At 39.3% G+C, this 15,532-nt stretch overlaps 2 protein-coding genes across 2 annotated transcripts in view; one reads left to right on the top strand and one right to left on the bottom strand.

Moving 5' to 3' along the window:
* Positions 1 to 297: 297 nt before the first annotated feature.
* On the top strand, positions 298 to 4,772 carry LOC106965274 (twinfilin-1-like; the record flags this gene model as incomplete). Its single annotated transcript, XM_015061270.1, has 4 exons — positions 298 to 451; positions 2,872 to 3,022; positions 3,114 to 3,235; positions 4,189 to 4,772. Coding segments are annotated over 4 exons (595 nt in total), but the record flags the coding sequence as incomplete, so codon positions are not given.
* Positions 4,773 to 4,990: 218 nt separating this feature from the next.
* Positions 4,991 to 15,532, bottom strand: part of LOC106965283 (interleukin-1 receptor-associated kinase 4-like) — a 16,537-nt gene continuing 5,995 nt past the window's right edge. The window contains exons 2-12 of the mRNA XM_015061286.1: positions 11,779 to 12,157; positions 11,560 to 11,705; positions 11,166 to 11,330; positions 9,528 to 9,688; positions 9,393 to 9,457; positions 9,183 to 9,297; positions 8,984 to 9,093; positions 8,361 to 8,547; positions 7,108 to 7,170; positions 6,834 to 6,998; positions 4,991 to 6,005 (exon numbers count right to left, since the gene is read on the bottom strand). Of these exons, the coding sequence (XP_014916772.1) occupies positions 5,955 to 6,005; positions 6,834 to 6,998; positions 7,108 to 7,170; positions 8,361 to 8,547; positions 8,984 to 9,093; positions 9,183 to 9,297; positions 9,393 to 9,457; positions 9,528 to 9,688; positions 11,166 to 11,330; positions 11,560 to 11,705; positions 11,779 to 11,939 (1,389 nt within the window). The 5' untranslated portion in view covers positions 11,940 to 12,157 and the 3' untranslated portion in view covers positions 4,991 to 5,954. The remainder of the gene's footprint in view (positions 6,006 to 6,833; positions 6,999 to 7,107; positions 7,171 to 8,360; positions 8,548 to 8,983; positions 9,094 to 9,182; positions 9,298 to 9,392; positions 9,458 to 9,527; positions 9,689 to 11,165; positions 11,331 to 11,559; positions 11,706 to 11,778; positions 12,158 to 15,532) is intronic.

Raw genomic sequence — 15,532 nt, 5'->3', positions numbered from 1 at the left:
CATTTGTGCTCAGTCATGTCTGCGAGGCTTTCCAATTTATAGGATCAGACCTCTAAAAATAGACGCAATCTATCAGTGTAATCCTTTCTGCATTTTCAAGTTCTCTGTTTGATTTGCTAAAGGCGCCTTGCCACTTCCAATACAGACTCCTCATCTGTTATCAGAGTGCCTCAGCTTTTAAGCAGGACGGCTCAGCAGTTTACTGTGCGTTTGTTTTTTTTAAACCCATCTAATGAGATTGTTCAGTTTTAAAGTGTTTGTTGTAACAATGACTTAGAAATCAAATAGAGGGTGAAGCCTAATAACCAGCAGCTCTTGTGTTCAGGTCCAGACGGACATCAGCGTGGACACCAAGCAGCAGACTCTGCAGGGAGTGGCCTTCCCCATTCACAAAGATGCTGCTGACGCACTGGCACATTTTAAGGAAAAGAGAATCAACTATGTGCAACTGGTGAGTTCCCAACAGAAAGCAATGCCCTGCTAAAGTGGTCATTCCTCCCTTTCACATTTTTGTCATGCGATTGTTGTTGTTGTTGGACGGTGAGCGTCTGTGGACACGGACCTTCAGGTTTGCCACAGTTATCGCAGACACGATAATTAATATTGCAGGAAGATAAATTATCCCAGTAATTCCTTTGATGAACGATAACATCGTTTTGAGGCCATTTTCAGGTATTGATAGTGGTTATCATTTCTTTTTGTCTCTCAGACAAATTAATTTAGCAAACAACACTTTACACTGGAACTGGAAGATATTTTAAATATCGAAAAACAACCAAAACCGTAAATAAAATGGATTGTGAGGTCTGTGTGAATAAAGTTACCCTTTCAAAAAATATGATTCATAAGAATGAAAATTCTCCTTCTAATTTTTAATTTACCATGAAATTAACTGATTAATTGCTTATTGCTACATGCTTAGCCACAGACTCTCTGAACTTTGACTAGGCCACTCCAGCACACGACTGTCTTTAAATCTGAACCATTTATTATATTATCTAATTCCACAGCAGATGTTGCTGTTTAAGAGTCGATGTCCTGATGAAAAGAGAATCCGCCCCTCGTTGCACTCAACAAGTTTTCTTCCATTTTTGCCTTCATTCATTTTACCATGACCTCAACAGCATGACGCTGCCACCACCATGTTTCACTGTGCGGTATATTGTGTTTTAATTTACTGTCATATTTGGCATGTTGGCTAAAAATGTTCGTTGTTCTCTTCTTTAATATAAGGCAGATGCTTCGCTATCTTGGTGGGTTAGCAGTTGTACCAAGCTGTTTTTATTTTCAAACAAGAAATTAACCAGTGCGCTAAGAAATGGTAAAAGCTTGGGGTTTTGATTATTATTATTTTTTTGCCTCATCCTGCTTTAAACTACTCAACAACTCTATCCCTGACTGTCTGTCCCTGGGTCTCCGTGAAGCAGTTTGTTTTTCCGTCTCTTACAACGGTTGTATTTCTCATGTTCCTTTTACTTCACAATTATTGCTTGTTATGGTTCTGCTCTCAGAAAAACCCTCACAAATACTTAGATAAGAAGATGAGAGTTCAACGGTGAAGAACATTTCTGCAAGGCACAGGGAGTGTTACAACAGTGAACTTGCTCCTTAAATACCTCACACTTTTGTTACCTTATAAACAGAAAGAAGCATTGCTGGTCAGGAGCTGCTTTTGCAAACACAATGAATCAGTCTTTTTTTTTTTTTTTGATAAAAAAGCCTTTGTTTCATTGCTCATTAAAATTCAGTGTACCCATGGCTCTGATTAGATCAGTCCAAAGAACAAAGGAATAATTGAAGCCTGTTATTCTGCGATCTTCAGAGGCAAACGGATAGGTTTTAGATTTTATTTTTTCTTTTTATTATTCCATTAAAACAATTCTCCTGACCATAACATGGGTAAGTGTTTCACTCCAAAGAAAAGGTTTCATAAGTGGTCTTTAATTGACACTCCTTAGGTTTTAAAATTCAGTTTAATTGGTTCGTGACGTGAGCAAGCTGTGAGAACTTTCCACCTTGAGTCCGTTTAAAAGTTTTCTTTCATTTTTGACCCACCACAGTTAGTTTGTGAACCTATCCCAGGGCAAGCCCCTTTTTTCTACTCAAACATGTAAGTAAACATGTTTGGTTACACAAACACACACACACACACACACACTCTGCCCCCCAGATGCTCCTGCAAAAACATTTAATTTCATTTGGCATTCAGGAATAAACTCACTGGGCATGTAAATAAGCAGTAGAAAACCAGTTTGAATGCAAATGACATCTGATCATGTTTTGTGTGTGTGTGCGTGTGTGTGTGCATTCTGCCCCCCTGAATAGGCCACCCAGAACAGAGAGCAGGTTACAGATGTTGATTCTCTCAATATTAAAGTTGTGTGATGAAAAGAGGAAGAGGGCGATGAGGAAATGGACTGTAGACACACAGCAGTCTGAAGACACCTATTTCTTGTTTGTTTTTCCAGTAACCTTGACAACAGAGCTCCGGTTTAGGAAATTGTGTTTGCTCATATTTTGTTTTGCATAAAATCTTTTACCCTTTGAAAAATTATTTCCCCTTAAAAACGTTGCACGTCTGGAAGGAAAATCCAAACTTTTGGAGTTCTGTTCATTAAAAACACTTTGTGTGATGAGCTGGGATGGGTTCTCCCTTGCTGGAAAAATGAGACTTGTCGTCATCGGAGACGACCTCAAAGCAGAGAGGTGTCAAAATGAGATTCTGCAGTCGGTGAATCCTTCCTTCCTCCAACTCAACCAAACTGGTGAACATCCAGTCCAACTAGCTTCGCCTCAGTCCTGGTTTTCTTTTGGTTACTGTCACTTTTTCTTACACCAACTATAACCCCTTTCACCTTCCTCTGTCAACAGGAAATAGATGTTGAAAAGGAAATGATTCGCTTGTGCAGCACTGAGCCAACCGAGTTGAAAGACCTGCCAAAGAGAGTCCCCAAAGATTCTCCACGTTACCACTTCTTCCTGTACAAACATTCCCATGAAGGCGACTACTTGGAGTCTACAGGTTCGCTGTTCTTTACACGTCGCCGTTGCCGACGTTCCGATGGGCATCTTTTTTGGCCCTAATCTCTTGTTGTCCTTTTTCTCTTTTGCAGTCTTCATTTATTCTATGCCAGGGTACAAGTGTAGCATCCGAGAGAGGATGCTGTATTCCAGCTGCAAAAATAACCTGATTGACATGGTGGAAACCAAACTGCAGATTGAGATCGAGAAAAAGGTGAGAGATGAAGACGTCGTGATTCACACTTGAGCTACTCTGTGCTTGATTCAGAGGTCCTATGCATTATTAGAGTTGAGCTTCCACACTTTTCTATAAATTCACATTTTCAACTGTCTTTTTTTCTTTTAGCTTATTTAGAAAGAGCAAAAGTATGAATTTATGGCAGATAGTGCTACAGTTGATGAGCTTTAAATATGGATAAACTACACAAGATGGAAGGATGTCAGATGAATAATGGATGGGATGGAAGAACATGCTGAAAGGTTTTATTTATTTAGCCAGTAGAACAGAGAAATAGTTCTGAAAATCTATTTTTCTATGCTCTATTCTTGCCCAAACTTATCCAGACCTGGACAATTATTTGACCAAATCTCAGATTTTTTCAGACTACATAGAAAACCTGAAAATGGTCGTCATAAAGTAAGAGATTAAGTTTGTCTCGGTATCATAAATTCTACATAAATCAATTAATGGTTTTCTTTTTTTTTATAGTTTGATCCTTTATTAGTGAAATAAATATGAAAACTATTAATACAGTTTTATATAACTGCATTAATTAATTAATGCAGTTATGGTTGAAGTTGGATATTTTTTAAATTAACCAATGCAATCGGTGTAGCTGATTAAATCATAATTGAAATGTAAATTTACTTTTAATAATTCAGTCCGAAATGTAAAACTCCGTACAGATTTATCAGAAGGATCTGACTATTTCAAGCATTCATTTCTTTAATTATGGCTCGCAGCTAAAAATAAATAAGTTCTAAATTCACTGCCTCAGAAAATGAGCCATTACCATGAAAATTGATTGAAATAAAAACTTGTAACAAATCAGCATGAGAGCTAAATGACTCCTTTGTTGGATTCTAAACAGCTTGAAATGGCAACTCCACCTTATTTATAGACTGACACTGACTTGCCAGGTATTGTTTATTTTTTTCCTTTCACAGTTGGAAATTGAAGACGGGACCGAACTAACAGGCGAGTTCATGTACGCCGAGGTGCATCCCAAGCAGCACGCCTATAAGGAGCGCTTTGCCAAGCCCAAAGGCCCAGCCGGTAAGAGGGGAGGTCGCCGAATCACCCGGCCACCCGGCGAGGGAGAGGAGGAGGATTAAAACACACCTCCACCCCACACACCCTAAATCCTCCACCCCATAACGTGTTCCACAGTGGAACATCCCTGTGATGGGCGACGAAAAAATTGTATTTGACTTTTTTTTTTTGTTATGTTTCTGTTTTCTTTTCCCAAGAACCTCAATTTTTTCTCACCATGTTACCCAACTATGCACGCCAAGGAGAACTGAGCAATGACACCCTTCAGACGTTCCATTTGTAGCTTGCCAAATGGAAACGCGCATCTTAACACACTCACAAGCAGCTCAACTGTAACTCAAGGGGCCCAAATAAAAGTTGAGGTATTTGCTTCGTTGCCAGCTCTAACACTTAGTGGAAAAAAAAAAACAAAACAAAAAAAAACTTTCAAGCACGACTAATGTGAACTCGCGCAAATATAGAAAGAAATGTTTTTTTTTTTCTTAAAAATTCTTTTGAGTTCGTATTCTAATTCCTAAATATCATTCCTTAAGTCTGTGTCAAGAATCGTTTGGGGTTTTTTTTTGTGTGTGTTCGTCTCCTACTGTTTGCACAACAAGGTGCTCCAAAGCTGAAAAGATCCGAATTATTCCCACGTTGTCGACTCCATTCGTTTTAACAGTGCATTTTTATAAAGACAAAATTCCTTCTTTTTGATATAACTGTGGTTTACATGGGGGAAGAAAAAAAAAAAAAGAAATCATCTGCTGAGAAACTTATTTTTCTATGCAAGTGCTGTAAATGTACATATTGTAGCTGTGTGATGCTCTATGATTAAGAAGCGGTCCGTTTTTGGTGATTGTCGGTGTGGATTTCAGTGGAAAAGACCGGGCTTCCAGAAATATTCCATCTATCTTGTACATCTCGCATTTCACCGAGAGGAAGCGAATAAAAACCTGGTTCCCACAGAGGAAGGAATGCCAAGCTCTTATCGGATAGAAAAGGGAATACTACCTTGACGGAAACATTGCCTCATCCACTGGTCTACTGATTAATATTTGGCAAACTACTTAGTTCACCTCATGTGAAGGGGAAAAAAAAAATCCCTTTATATTCATTGTCATTAGAGAAAACGAATAATGTTTGTTCTTTGTTTTCTTACAAATTTTTCTTTTAAAGATGAAAAATAAAATATTTAAATCAGACAATTTTGGTCCTTTTTTTATTTCTTCAAAAATAAAACGACTTTTTACTTTATAACACAAAAATTTAGCCTGGAAATTTAAAAAAAATTTATTAAAATGTTCTCAGTTTTCTTCCAACTCATATCCTCCAAGTATCTTTAAGAAGTCATGGATGAGATGCTGTGGATGGGAAGGATCTCCAGTAGCAGTCAGTCTTGCAACAAATCTGGCGATGCCTCTGACTGGAGCTAATGCTGTAAGATGGGCTTATGCCTGCTAATGGCTAAATATCTGTGTAGCGGAGCTCATATGTCCTGTTGGGGCTCCTCTTCAAATTTTCGTGAATATAAATCAAGTAGGGAAAGATGTTTTAATGCTAGATCTCTTTCTTACAGTCAATAAGGAACTTTTTAAAGTCAAAAGGCAGAAAACTTGTCAGTCTTTAGTTTGGAACAGACTCTGACTCGTTAATGTGAGCCTCTCGTTTCCCTCCATGCCTACGATTCCAACGAGATGCTTTTGACGACGCTGTGAATCTCTGAAACAACCTGCAAAAAAACCCAAAAAAACAAAACAAAACAGAATTTTACTTTAAAAAGCTGCAAACAGCTAAAGCAGCAGAAATGTTTTGCGTTTCATATTCAAAGCCTCACAAAAGTATGCAGACCTTTCTTTACACATTGTAGTCATGACCTTTACTGGATTTTGATACTTTATCCAACAAAACAACACACCTTAAGGAGGAAATTATAAAGTTTTCAAAATTCAAAACAAAAACAAATATGAAAATCGTGAAATGGATTCGTATCAATCTCTATTCACTCTGATACTCCTAAAGTAAATCCAGAGGAACCAAATGCCCACCAAACTAGTAAACCAAGTCCCACTGCTTAATTTACTCTCTGCCTCTCCTCCAGAGATGTAGAGATTCGTAGCTCTTCATCTCGTGTAAAGAGTCTGTAAAAGTCTGAATACTGCAGTCAGGGTTCACCTTCCTGAAGAATGACGACCCTAAACGTACAGCGAGGGCGACGGCGAATGGTTTCAGGTCAAAAACAACATGACCACAGGGGAACACGGAGTTGGGAGCATCATGCTTCAGGGAAGTGCTTTGTGCAAAGTAGAAACTGAAACGTTCAGAGGAAGGAAGACTCAAGGAAGGCACTGTAAACCACTGGACCTTATAAGAAATACATACTTTTAATCATGCTACTAGCTGGGATGCATCGACAGAAAAGGACAGTGGGTGATTTTTAGACCTCTGCTGAGCTAGATAAGATCGGTTTATAATATCGGCTTCACGTGTAAGTATCGGCCGGTCCCCCAAAAGTACGGAAACTGGCGCCCATAAATCGTTGCGCCTCTACTGACTGTACCTGTTTGATGAACGGCCGCCTGTTTTTCCTGTCGTCCAAGCAGTTGGAAGCCAAGCAGTAGATGCTCTCCACCTGGCTCAGCTCCCAGTCTGTCATCTTCCTGTCCAAAAACTGCTCCAGGGTCAGATCTTCGTCTTCATCATCGATGTCGTCCCTGATATCCATCTAAGATGGGGCAAACGGGAAAGGCGGACTGAGATTTTTTATTTATTTTTTTTTAATCACTGATAGCAGCTTGTTTCCCGCTAAAGTAAAAGCCTCGTGCGTAGCTTACCAGGAACTGGGGCTCCTTGTTTTCATCAGCTGGCGGAAGTCCAGACAATATTTCTAACAGCACCTGTAGACAGTAGAGCCATGAGGTTAATTACACGGCTCTGGGCAACAGGCAGCCCCTTATTTCCTCTCCATGCGCCCCGCATCTTCAACCACAACAGCCCCACTCCCACAGCTGTTCAGATTTAAAAAAAAGAAAAAAGATGGTGAACAATACAGCCACTGGCATCCCTCAGAATGAAAAAGGAGGAACTTCTCCAGCAGGAAACTGCATTTTAATGCTGCTGCACATCCATTTTAAATGGAATTGGATTCGCTAACCTGGGAAAGCTGCTTATGGACGTAAACAACCCGCCTCGTAGGCTTTTTTTTTTTTTTTTCATTACAAACAGAAAGAGCCCTGAGGTACCAGTGGAGAGGATTTAGTAAACCCTGCATATGAACCTGTGCAGAGAGAATCTGTAAATATTATAATAACAAGGGAGGGGAAAGGTAATTTCAGACAGATGCAAGGAAAAACACAATAAGACCACCAGCACAGTACCACTGGAATAAGAGTGAGTCGCAACTTTTTTTGGAGTTCTTTGCTTTCAAGGCATGAAAAAAAAAAGATCTGATCTTTACCAGGCTTCAAAATGACTCGGATCTAACAATAATGTCTGGACACACAACAAGAGGGTCCGCTTTGTTTCTGGTAATTAAACAAACAAACAAAAAAAAAAAAGTCACAGATGTAGTTAGTAGTTGATTTGCGGGTTTGTAGATTGTTCCACAATCCATTTGGGCTGAGCTTCAGACTTTGATTGGGAAACTGTAACACCATGATAGTTTTTGCCTTTTCAGTCACTCTGTTATGGATTTGCTGCTGCTGTGCTCGGGATCGTTGTCTTGCCACTGCTGGACCGACGGCCTCACGTTTGACTCAAGAACTCTGTGCCAGACAGAGGAGTTCATGAAACTCTGAATCAACTGCGTCACCTGGCATACGACTCTCATAAATGTCTTGCATGCCTTTTTAACGCACGCCATTAATGTGACTAAATATCACCACTAAATACTGAGTGAAAAGAATCTGGTCTTGATTATTCAAGCTAAACTAAAGATCTTTGAAGTTTCCAAAAAAGAAAGAAAAAAAAGAGAAAAGAAATAGTGCTTAGTTTGCCAACTCAACAACCTTCGGTCAAGCTTAAAAGTAAGCGGTAAAATGAAGCCGTATTTCCTTTGTGCATGTGTGTGTGTGTGTCCGAAGCGTACCACTCCGAAGCTGAACACGTCAGATTTTGGGGTGATCTCTCCCCTCAGAGCCTCAGCGGCCATGTACGCACGGGTCCCCACGATCCTGTCCGTCCTCATCGTCGTAGACGTGTGCTTGGCCGACGCTCTTGTCAGCCCAAAGTCGGAGATTTTCGCCACAAAGTTCTCATCCAGCAGGATGTTTGCACTAAGAGGGTGAAACAAATAGGAGTCACAACAAGCAAAGGGGGGAAAAAAAAACATCTTTGTTTTCGCTCAAGTTGCAGAAAGACGGAACAGATTTGTGACGTTTATTGTGGCGAGTTGAGGGGAAGATGCAGTGGATCGGCAAAGTACTGATGCTATTGGACGTTTTCTGCTATAATGTGTTTCATCAGGATTTTATGTGGCAGACCAAGACAATGTAGTGCATAATTGTGAAGTGGGAAGAAGGTGACATGATCTATGTATTACATTTTACAAATCTTCTGTCATTTGACAAAATGAGCACAAATAGTTTAAAGCACTGTAGATCTTCAGTCTCAGAATTTGAAGATTGTGCAACTATTTTTTATTAAAAAAAAAAAAAACGAAAACAGGTATCAGAAGAGATGAATATTACACAAAGACTGCAGCCGTCGCACCTTTTAACATCTCTGTGTACGTGATGGTTGCTATGGAGGTACTCCAAACCTCTAGCAGTCCCTTCTGCGATCAAGCACCTCTGTCGCCAGGAAAGTGGAGGACTACCGTCCTATGTAAACGAAAACAAAAGCTAAATCCTCTGCATGGAGGCCAGATCAGCTTTTCTGTATGCAGCGGACGTTTTTTTTTTTTTTTTACCAAGCAAGCGAGTCGATCCAGCAAAGATCCGTTGGCCATGAAGGCGTACACTATACACATCTGCTGCTCGTCGCATGAGAATCCAACCATGTCAACCAAGTTCTCGTGTTTCAACCTGTTAGGAAAACATTTTTATTAAAACAGAACTTTCTTACGTAGACGGAGGAGAACAGAAAGCGTCACATTTTACGCCGACGGACACAAACTCACACTTTCAGAGTCTGAATCTCTTGGTTAAACTGATCTTGCAGCTTGTCCAGAGGCATGTCATCTATCTAGAAGGGACATCATATGTTCAAGCATGTGAAACAGTGTGCCCTCTTCTACGTGGACACTCTCACTTACCGGGTTTAGTTTTTTCACCGCCACAGCTCTGTTGTTCAAGAAGCCTTTGTACACGGTGCCGAAGCCCCCCTCTCCGAGTCGGCTGCCGCCGCTTGAGACGGACCGGTCGTCAAAGTTGCCCGTGATCTTCCTCAGCTCACTGTACATAAAACTGGAGACGCCTGACAAGGGATGCACAGAAAGTGGGTCAAAGGAGTCACTGCTGCCACCTGCTGGTCACAAATGTAAAAAAACGTACAACGGTTTAAAGTTGCACGGCCAAAGTTTCGAGTGTTTTGTTTCTTTGTTACGTTACATAAACTACAAAACAGGTTTAGTTATAGTTGTGTTGGATAACTACAGACGAAATATTTAAGTGGGGAAATATTCAAAGTACTTCAGTAGAAGTTCCTGGTTACGTCTGGCAACAAAAACCAACAGTTTAAAAACAAAAGACAAAATACACAAAGTTCAAATTTCCATCAAGATAAGAGATGCTTTGATTTAGCTTCACTTTGTGTAATACGAAGTAAAAATGACAGAATGTTGAAAGTGTCGTTTCTGTTATTGCAATATTTAATTGTTTTTAATGTCAAATTTCATTAACTAAAATAAGCACAAAGATAACAAAAAAAGTCGCTCAAACTGTAGTCTGATGCTATAGTGCCTTGTGAAAATATTCACACCTTTGGAGCTTACATTTTTGTCTCACAACAACAAACTATAATATACTTCATTGTCACATATTATGTGACAGACCAACACAGAAGTAGGCGGTGATTATGAAATGGAATTAAAGCAACCAGTTAAAAGACAGCGCCCCCACACCACCATACTGCCACCGCCATGTTTTACTCAGTGTTAGCGTCTCGCATGTAGACCAAAACGTTCAACCATTGGACTCAATCTGACCTGGTCACTTTCTTGTTTGATGTGTCTCCTACATTAGCCTGTGCTAAACTGCTAATGAGATTTCTTATTGCATTTTTTTTTTCCAAAAATGTTGTTTTCTTCATCTTGCTTTTCTAAAACAACAGATTTTTGCAGTTGTCAACTGATTCTTTAAATCTCTGCAACTAGTCCAGATTTACCATTGATGCCTTGGGTTGTTCTCTGAAAAATACCCTTCTTTTAGGTTCACAGCTTGTAGGGTTGCACATGTTGAGCTGAACAGTGAAACGTCCAAAGCTTTGGGTGTTGTTTCTGCAACACTGAACCCTGCTTTAAATTTGTGGGTGACTCGCTCCCTGATCTTTGTGGTGTATTTCTTGGTTTTAATTATGCCTTTTTGTCCTCTAATATTCTCTAACACACCTCTGAGGCTTTCATGGAAACAGCTGTACAGAAATTCAATTACTCATAGCTGGACTTTATGTACTAATTGGATGATTTCCGAAGGTATCGATGTACATTGGATTTCCTGGAAGGTAAGGTGAAAACAGGTATAAAAATGCATACAATCCTTTTTAGTTTTATATTAGTAAAAACATTTGCAAAAGACATATCCTTCTCATCCCACTTTGTCAAGTTTGTCTTATCCCAAAAAGTTATAATAATAAAAAAAAAAAACAGAAGTTCAGACTGAATAAATACTTCTGCAAGGCATGCAGGTGTTATGCGTTTACAAGTAAGTGTTTGGGAATAACATTGAGCACACACCTGTGTGTCCTGTTTGACTGTTTTCGCTCAGTACTTGTGTCTCCGGTGCTGATCCGGCGGGTGGAGGCTGACTCTGGGTCTCACCCAGTGGCCTGGTTGGAGGGTCTCTGTCAGGAGGTAGTGGTAAAGGAAGCAGGTGTGTCTCTGCCGATGAATATTCTTCCCCTGTGTTCAAGAAGATAAATATGGTGCTGTGTAAACAGTCACTGTTAAATTATTATTGTTATTATTATTTTGTAACTACCCAGAAAGAAAATACTGTATGATTTGTTACCCAATTCTGCACCGAAAGCTTTGATATAATGTAATTTACGGAACAATATGTAGGGGTTTGTGGTAAAACTTTCAAATGAAGTTCAAAATTATGACATTTACAATAATAATAACTCATTACAAGGTAGCAGGAGACGGGCAGCAGCCAACAAATTGCGGCTCTTCAAAATATCCACCAATTCTCCCACTGTGCAGTTGGTGGTTCCCCAGTCATTCAGCAGCTCCACGGTGGGACTCTTCCCCTGCGCCACAAGACCTTCAAACCTCCTAAAAACACACAGCGGCAGTGTTTTATATCCCATTTTGAACACGGAACGAACAGTAACGAGAGCTGACGTACCTGACGTGAAGCTGGGAGTACCTCGGCTCCCCACTCGGCTTCCGTATGGACACGATCACATCCTTCCACCTGTCCTGAGGGTCCAGAAAGTCGGACAGCTGGCGGCGTAGACCGTAACTGATGTTGCGAATGTAAGAAGCGGAAGTCAAAGAACTACTCATCCCGACAAAGAGTTTCTGGTGATATCTGATAATTTGATTTTATCTGACCGTCATGTTGACAAAATCCAAAGGTAAAGGAAGTGCGGAGACACCGCTGCTATAACCAGATAAGCAGCACATCAATATTTGGCCCTTACAGTGAAGGGAAATGTGCCTTTCCAATATTGAGCAACTTCCCCAAACGTAACGCAACAGGGCTGGTCCACAAATAGTCCCACCTATAATGCGGAAATACAAAAAAGAACAAAACAAAACAAAAAAAACACTTGTAAAAATTAAACACAGTCTGAGCTGGCTCTTTAAAAGTTATTTATAAAATAACCCCTTCGCTAAATTACTGTTTTTGTTATCGTTTGTAATTAAAGCGGAGAAGAAAGAGAATTGGATACTGTAACGTTTCAAGGCACAGCGTAACAGCGCCCTCTGGTGGGGATTATTTGTAACTTCCCTTTTTTCATGTCAAAATGCATTCAGGGGTTTAATATATAAATACGTCTAATACATCTGTTTTAGAGCACAGAAAAGGGGGGAAATGGCATATCATTAGAGGAGAGTAAATGAGACATACACAATTTCTATGTACACATTTTGGTATTTTAAAGACTAAAATAATAATAATAATAATAATACAAATGCATAATATAATTCCCTGAGCTGCTGCAAGGATTAGTGGGTTTAGAAGTTAAATGGATGGATGGAATATTGTTATTGCAAAAATAAATTGAGGCAGAGGAAATATTTTCCCAAATGTAATTTTATTTCTACATTAATTGAACCCATTTCTTACAGTATGCAATGTATAGCTGTTAGAACATAGTAAGAGTTGTATCTTTTATGGATATTTATTTTAAAATAAATTTAAAAACAGACATTTTTAAACCCATATTTATAGTATTTGGAGACGCATTCATTCCTGTAGTGAAGATTTATTTTCACTGTGGCCCTTTGAAAGATTTGAGTGATTTTATAGCATCAGGTTCCAAAACATTTTTGCAGTCAATTAAGTTGTTTACCAAGCTCCATGACAAGCAGAGGAATGCTGAGATTCAGTTGAAAAACAGTTCACACCAGCTATGAAATGATTTTTTATTACCCCTACGAGACCACGACACATGCTACGATAATCAGTCATATTTTTATATCATAAGTCTTTTATGTTTACTTTCATGCCAGCAACAATACAGTGTGACAAAGATGGATGATTCGTATAATTCAAGTCCTTTCTGATGAAAGTAACCATAACAGCCTGCTGTATATTATTAAAAAGCAAAAAAAAAAAAATGTCACTAATAGGTTTTCTTTTCCTTTGTTAAATAACATGAAACTTCTTCATATTTAAATCAACACGTACCTCCCCAGAGGTTATTACTGATGTGAAAAGAAGTACGGAGGGAGAAGACAAATCATGAGACAAATTGCGTTCTCTGTGTTTCTGTATGGAACTGTACGACACAGGAAATACTCGGATGTGATGGTCTGGGAAGTGAGGACCCCTGCAGTTCAGAAACAAAGGCAAAGGTGGGAGAAGTGCCAGAATGACTCAGTTCAGATGAAAGAAACTCTGCAGGTGGAGGAAGTTAGATTGGTAACTCACATGATGTCCAGGAAAACCCCCAAGGGATTCCTTTATTGTGGTTTGTCCACTAAGTTTTTGTCTTAAATTAAATCACCTGTTTTTAAGTTTTAGAATAACAAGAACAGATTTTGTACAATAATGATAAAAAAAAATAAAAATTAGTTACAATCTGTCCAGTATTACAGTAATATGAAACCCAGAGAGGTCTTGCCACATGGTTACAGTGGTATGAATTCAAACAAAAGAGGCACTACGCAATTCCATACTTTAAATTATAAAGCAAAAATAATCTCGTGTTATTACTTTCTTGGACATCTGTCTATAAACATTGGTTTTACGTTAGTGTGCCCCCCACATCCCCCCACAAAAAGAGAAAACGTTTAGCGTATATAGTGCAAAACAAAGATACAGCTGCTCTGATTAATTAATAGTCTTGTCGTGAAGTGTAACAGTTCACCCAGGCTCGTGGGAGGTCTCCCGTAGCGGAATCCAAATAAGCAAATGAATGGGAGAACTCTGTTGGGGACAGAGAGGAGCGATGGGGGGTAATGGCACCAAATCGGGGTTCAACAGAAGACCCTGTATGTCCACTGCTGGACACTGAAAGCTCACTGCGGGGAGTCTCTTCTCACACCACATCACAGCTCATCCTCCGCCTCTCCAAGACCAAACTTTGGGAGATCAGCCGCATGTTAATAGCTTCAGGGTAATGTTTCATTGGCTCCACTTTTTTCTCTGAAGTCATAATAACTGATAAATGTTCACATAAGCAAGCTGTAATTTTCAATCTGACAGATAGATGGCAGCCTGTAACTGTGCATGTTTGAGCAGAGAACATGGTAGATGTGGATGCCAACATCTCCAAGGCATAAAAAGCAAAATTCTGAACCAACTGTATTTTTATTTAAAGTTTCAAACTGCGTTTCAGATCTTTTGCAGTGATCCTACAGCCCTCCACGCACGAAACACGGGACTCAAAGCAGCATTTACCTTTTGTTTTCTTTGGGAAACATATTTTAAAGATGCGCCAAGTGATCAGAAGAAGGGTTCGTCACAGGAAAAAAAGTTTGCACCAGTCTTTTGTGGCAGTGCTCTTCTTTTCTTGTGTTCTTTGCCTCTCTCTCATACAGATGCGCTCACATTTACCTGAGTATAAATGTAAAGCAAACTTTGCACCAAACATTGACTGCGAATAAACTGTGGCTTTTCTGAAGTTTCTGGATGGGATTAAGCAATCTTCTAAGTATCAAAGTTTGTTTTGGTTTTTTTAAATTTTTTTTTTTATCTGCCTTGAGCAACTAACCTGGCAGCATCTGTGGCGTCTCACTGCTATGCAGCACTAGATGATTCTGACTGTCGAAGGTTCCTCTCTCTCGTGCTTCCTCTGAAATCTCTGGCCAAAGAAAAAAAAAAAAGTCCAAAAATGATTAGTTCAGCTGCATGAGAAAGAAGAGCACAACCTCTCCTGCTTTTCTGCTACAATCATGAAAAAGTAATAGTTTCCCCAAAATATATAAGCAAAACTTAACAAATTATGATACCTAATTATGGTAATTATGATAACTCAGTGGGATAGGAATGGCTTAGGAAAGGTTAAGCATGTTATATCTGGCTATGCATCCAGATTTGTTGAATCTGTACTTTTTAGCTAGTTTGAGAGTTATATGCCGTCTTAAAATGTCTAGAGTCTCAAATACATCAGGTCATTTAATGCAAATACTATTTTATGAATCATTAGATTCTCATCAATCATACATTGGGCGACTGTTTACAAAAAAAACGATGACTGTGTTCATGTGGAATAATGCTGCGTCCCAGTTACCTAGGAAGTCGGGTTTGATGTCAGACCCGAGGTAACGGCGTTCCAGTTAAAAAGTTTGGATTTCAACATGGTGACACTCATATGTACCCCTTACAAACATAATTTTAAGCTTTATTTTCCATACGACAACATTTAAAATGTGTGTGTGCACATCTATACATCTACCTAGCTTATATATAAATTATATATATATAA

The sequence above is a fragment of the Poecilia latipinna genome, unplaced genomic scaffold (genome assembly GCF_001443285.1).
Source record: "Poecilia latipinna isolate Pla-1442-1.1 unplaced genomic scaffold, P_latipinna-1.0 Scaffold1796, whole genome shotgun sequence".
NCBI lineage: Eukaryota > Metazoa > Chordata > Actinopteri > Cyprinodontiformes > Poeciliidae > Poecilia > Poecilia latipinna.
The sequence above is the reverse complement of the archived record's forward strand: the minus strand, read 5'-3'. Positions and strand labels throughout refer to the sequence as shown.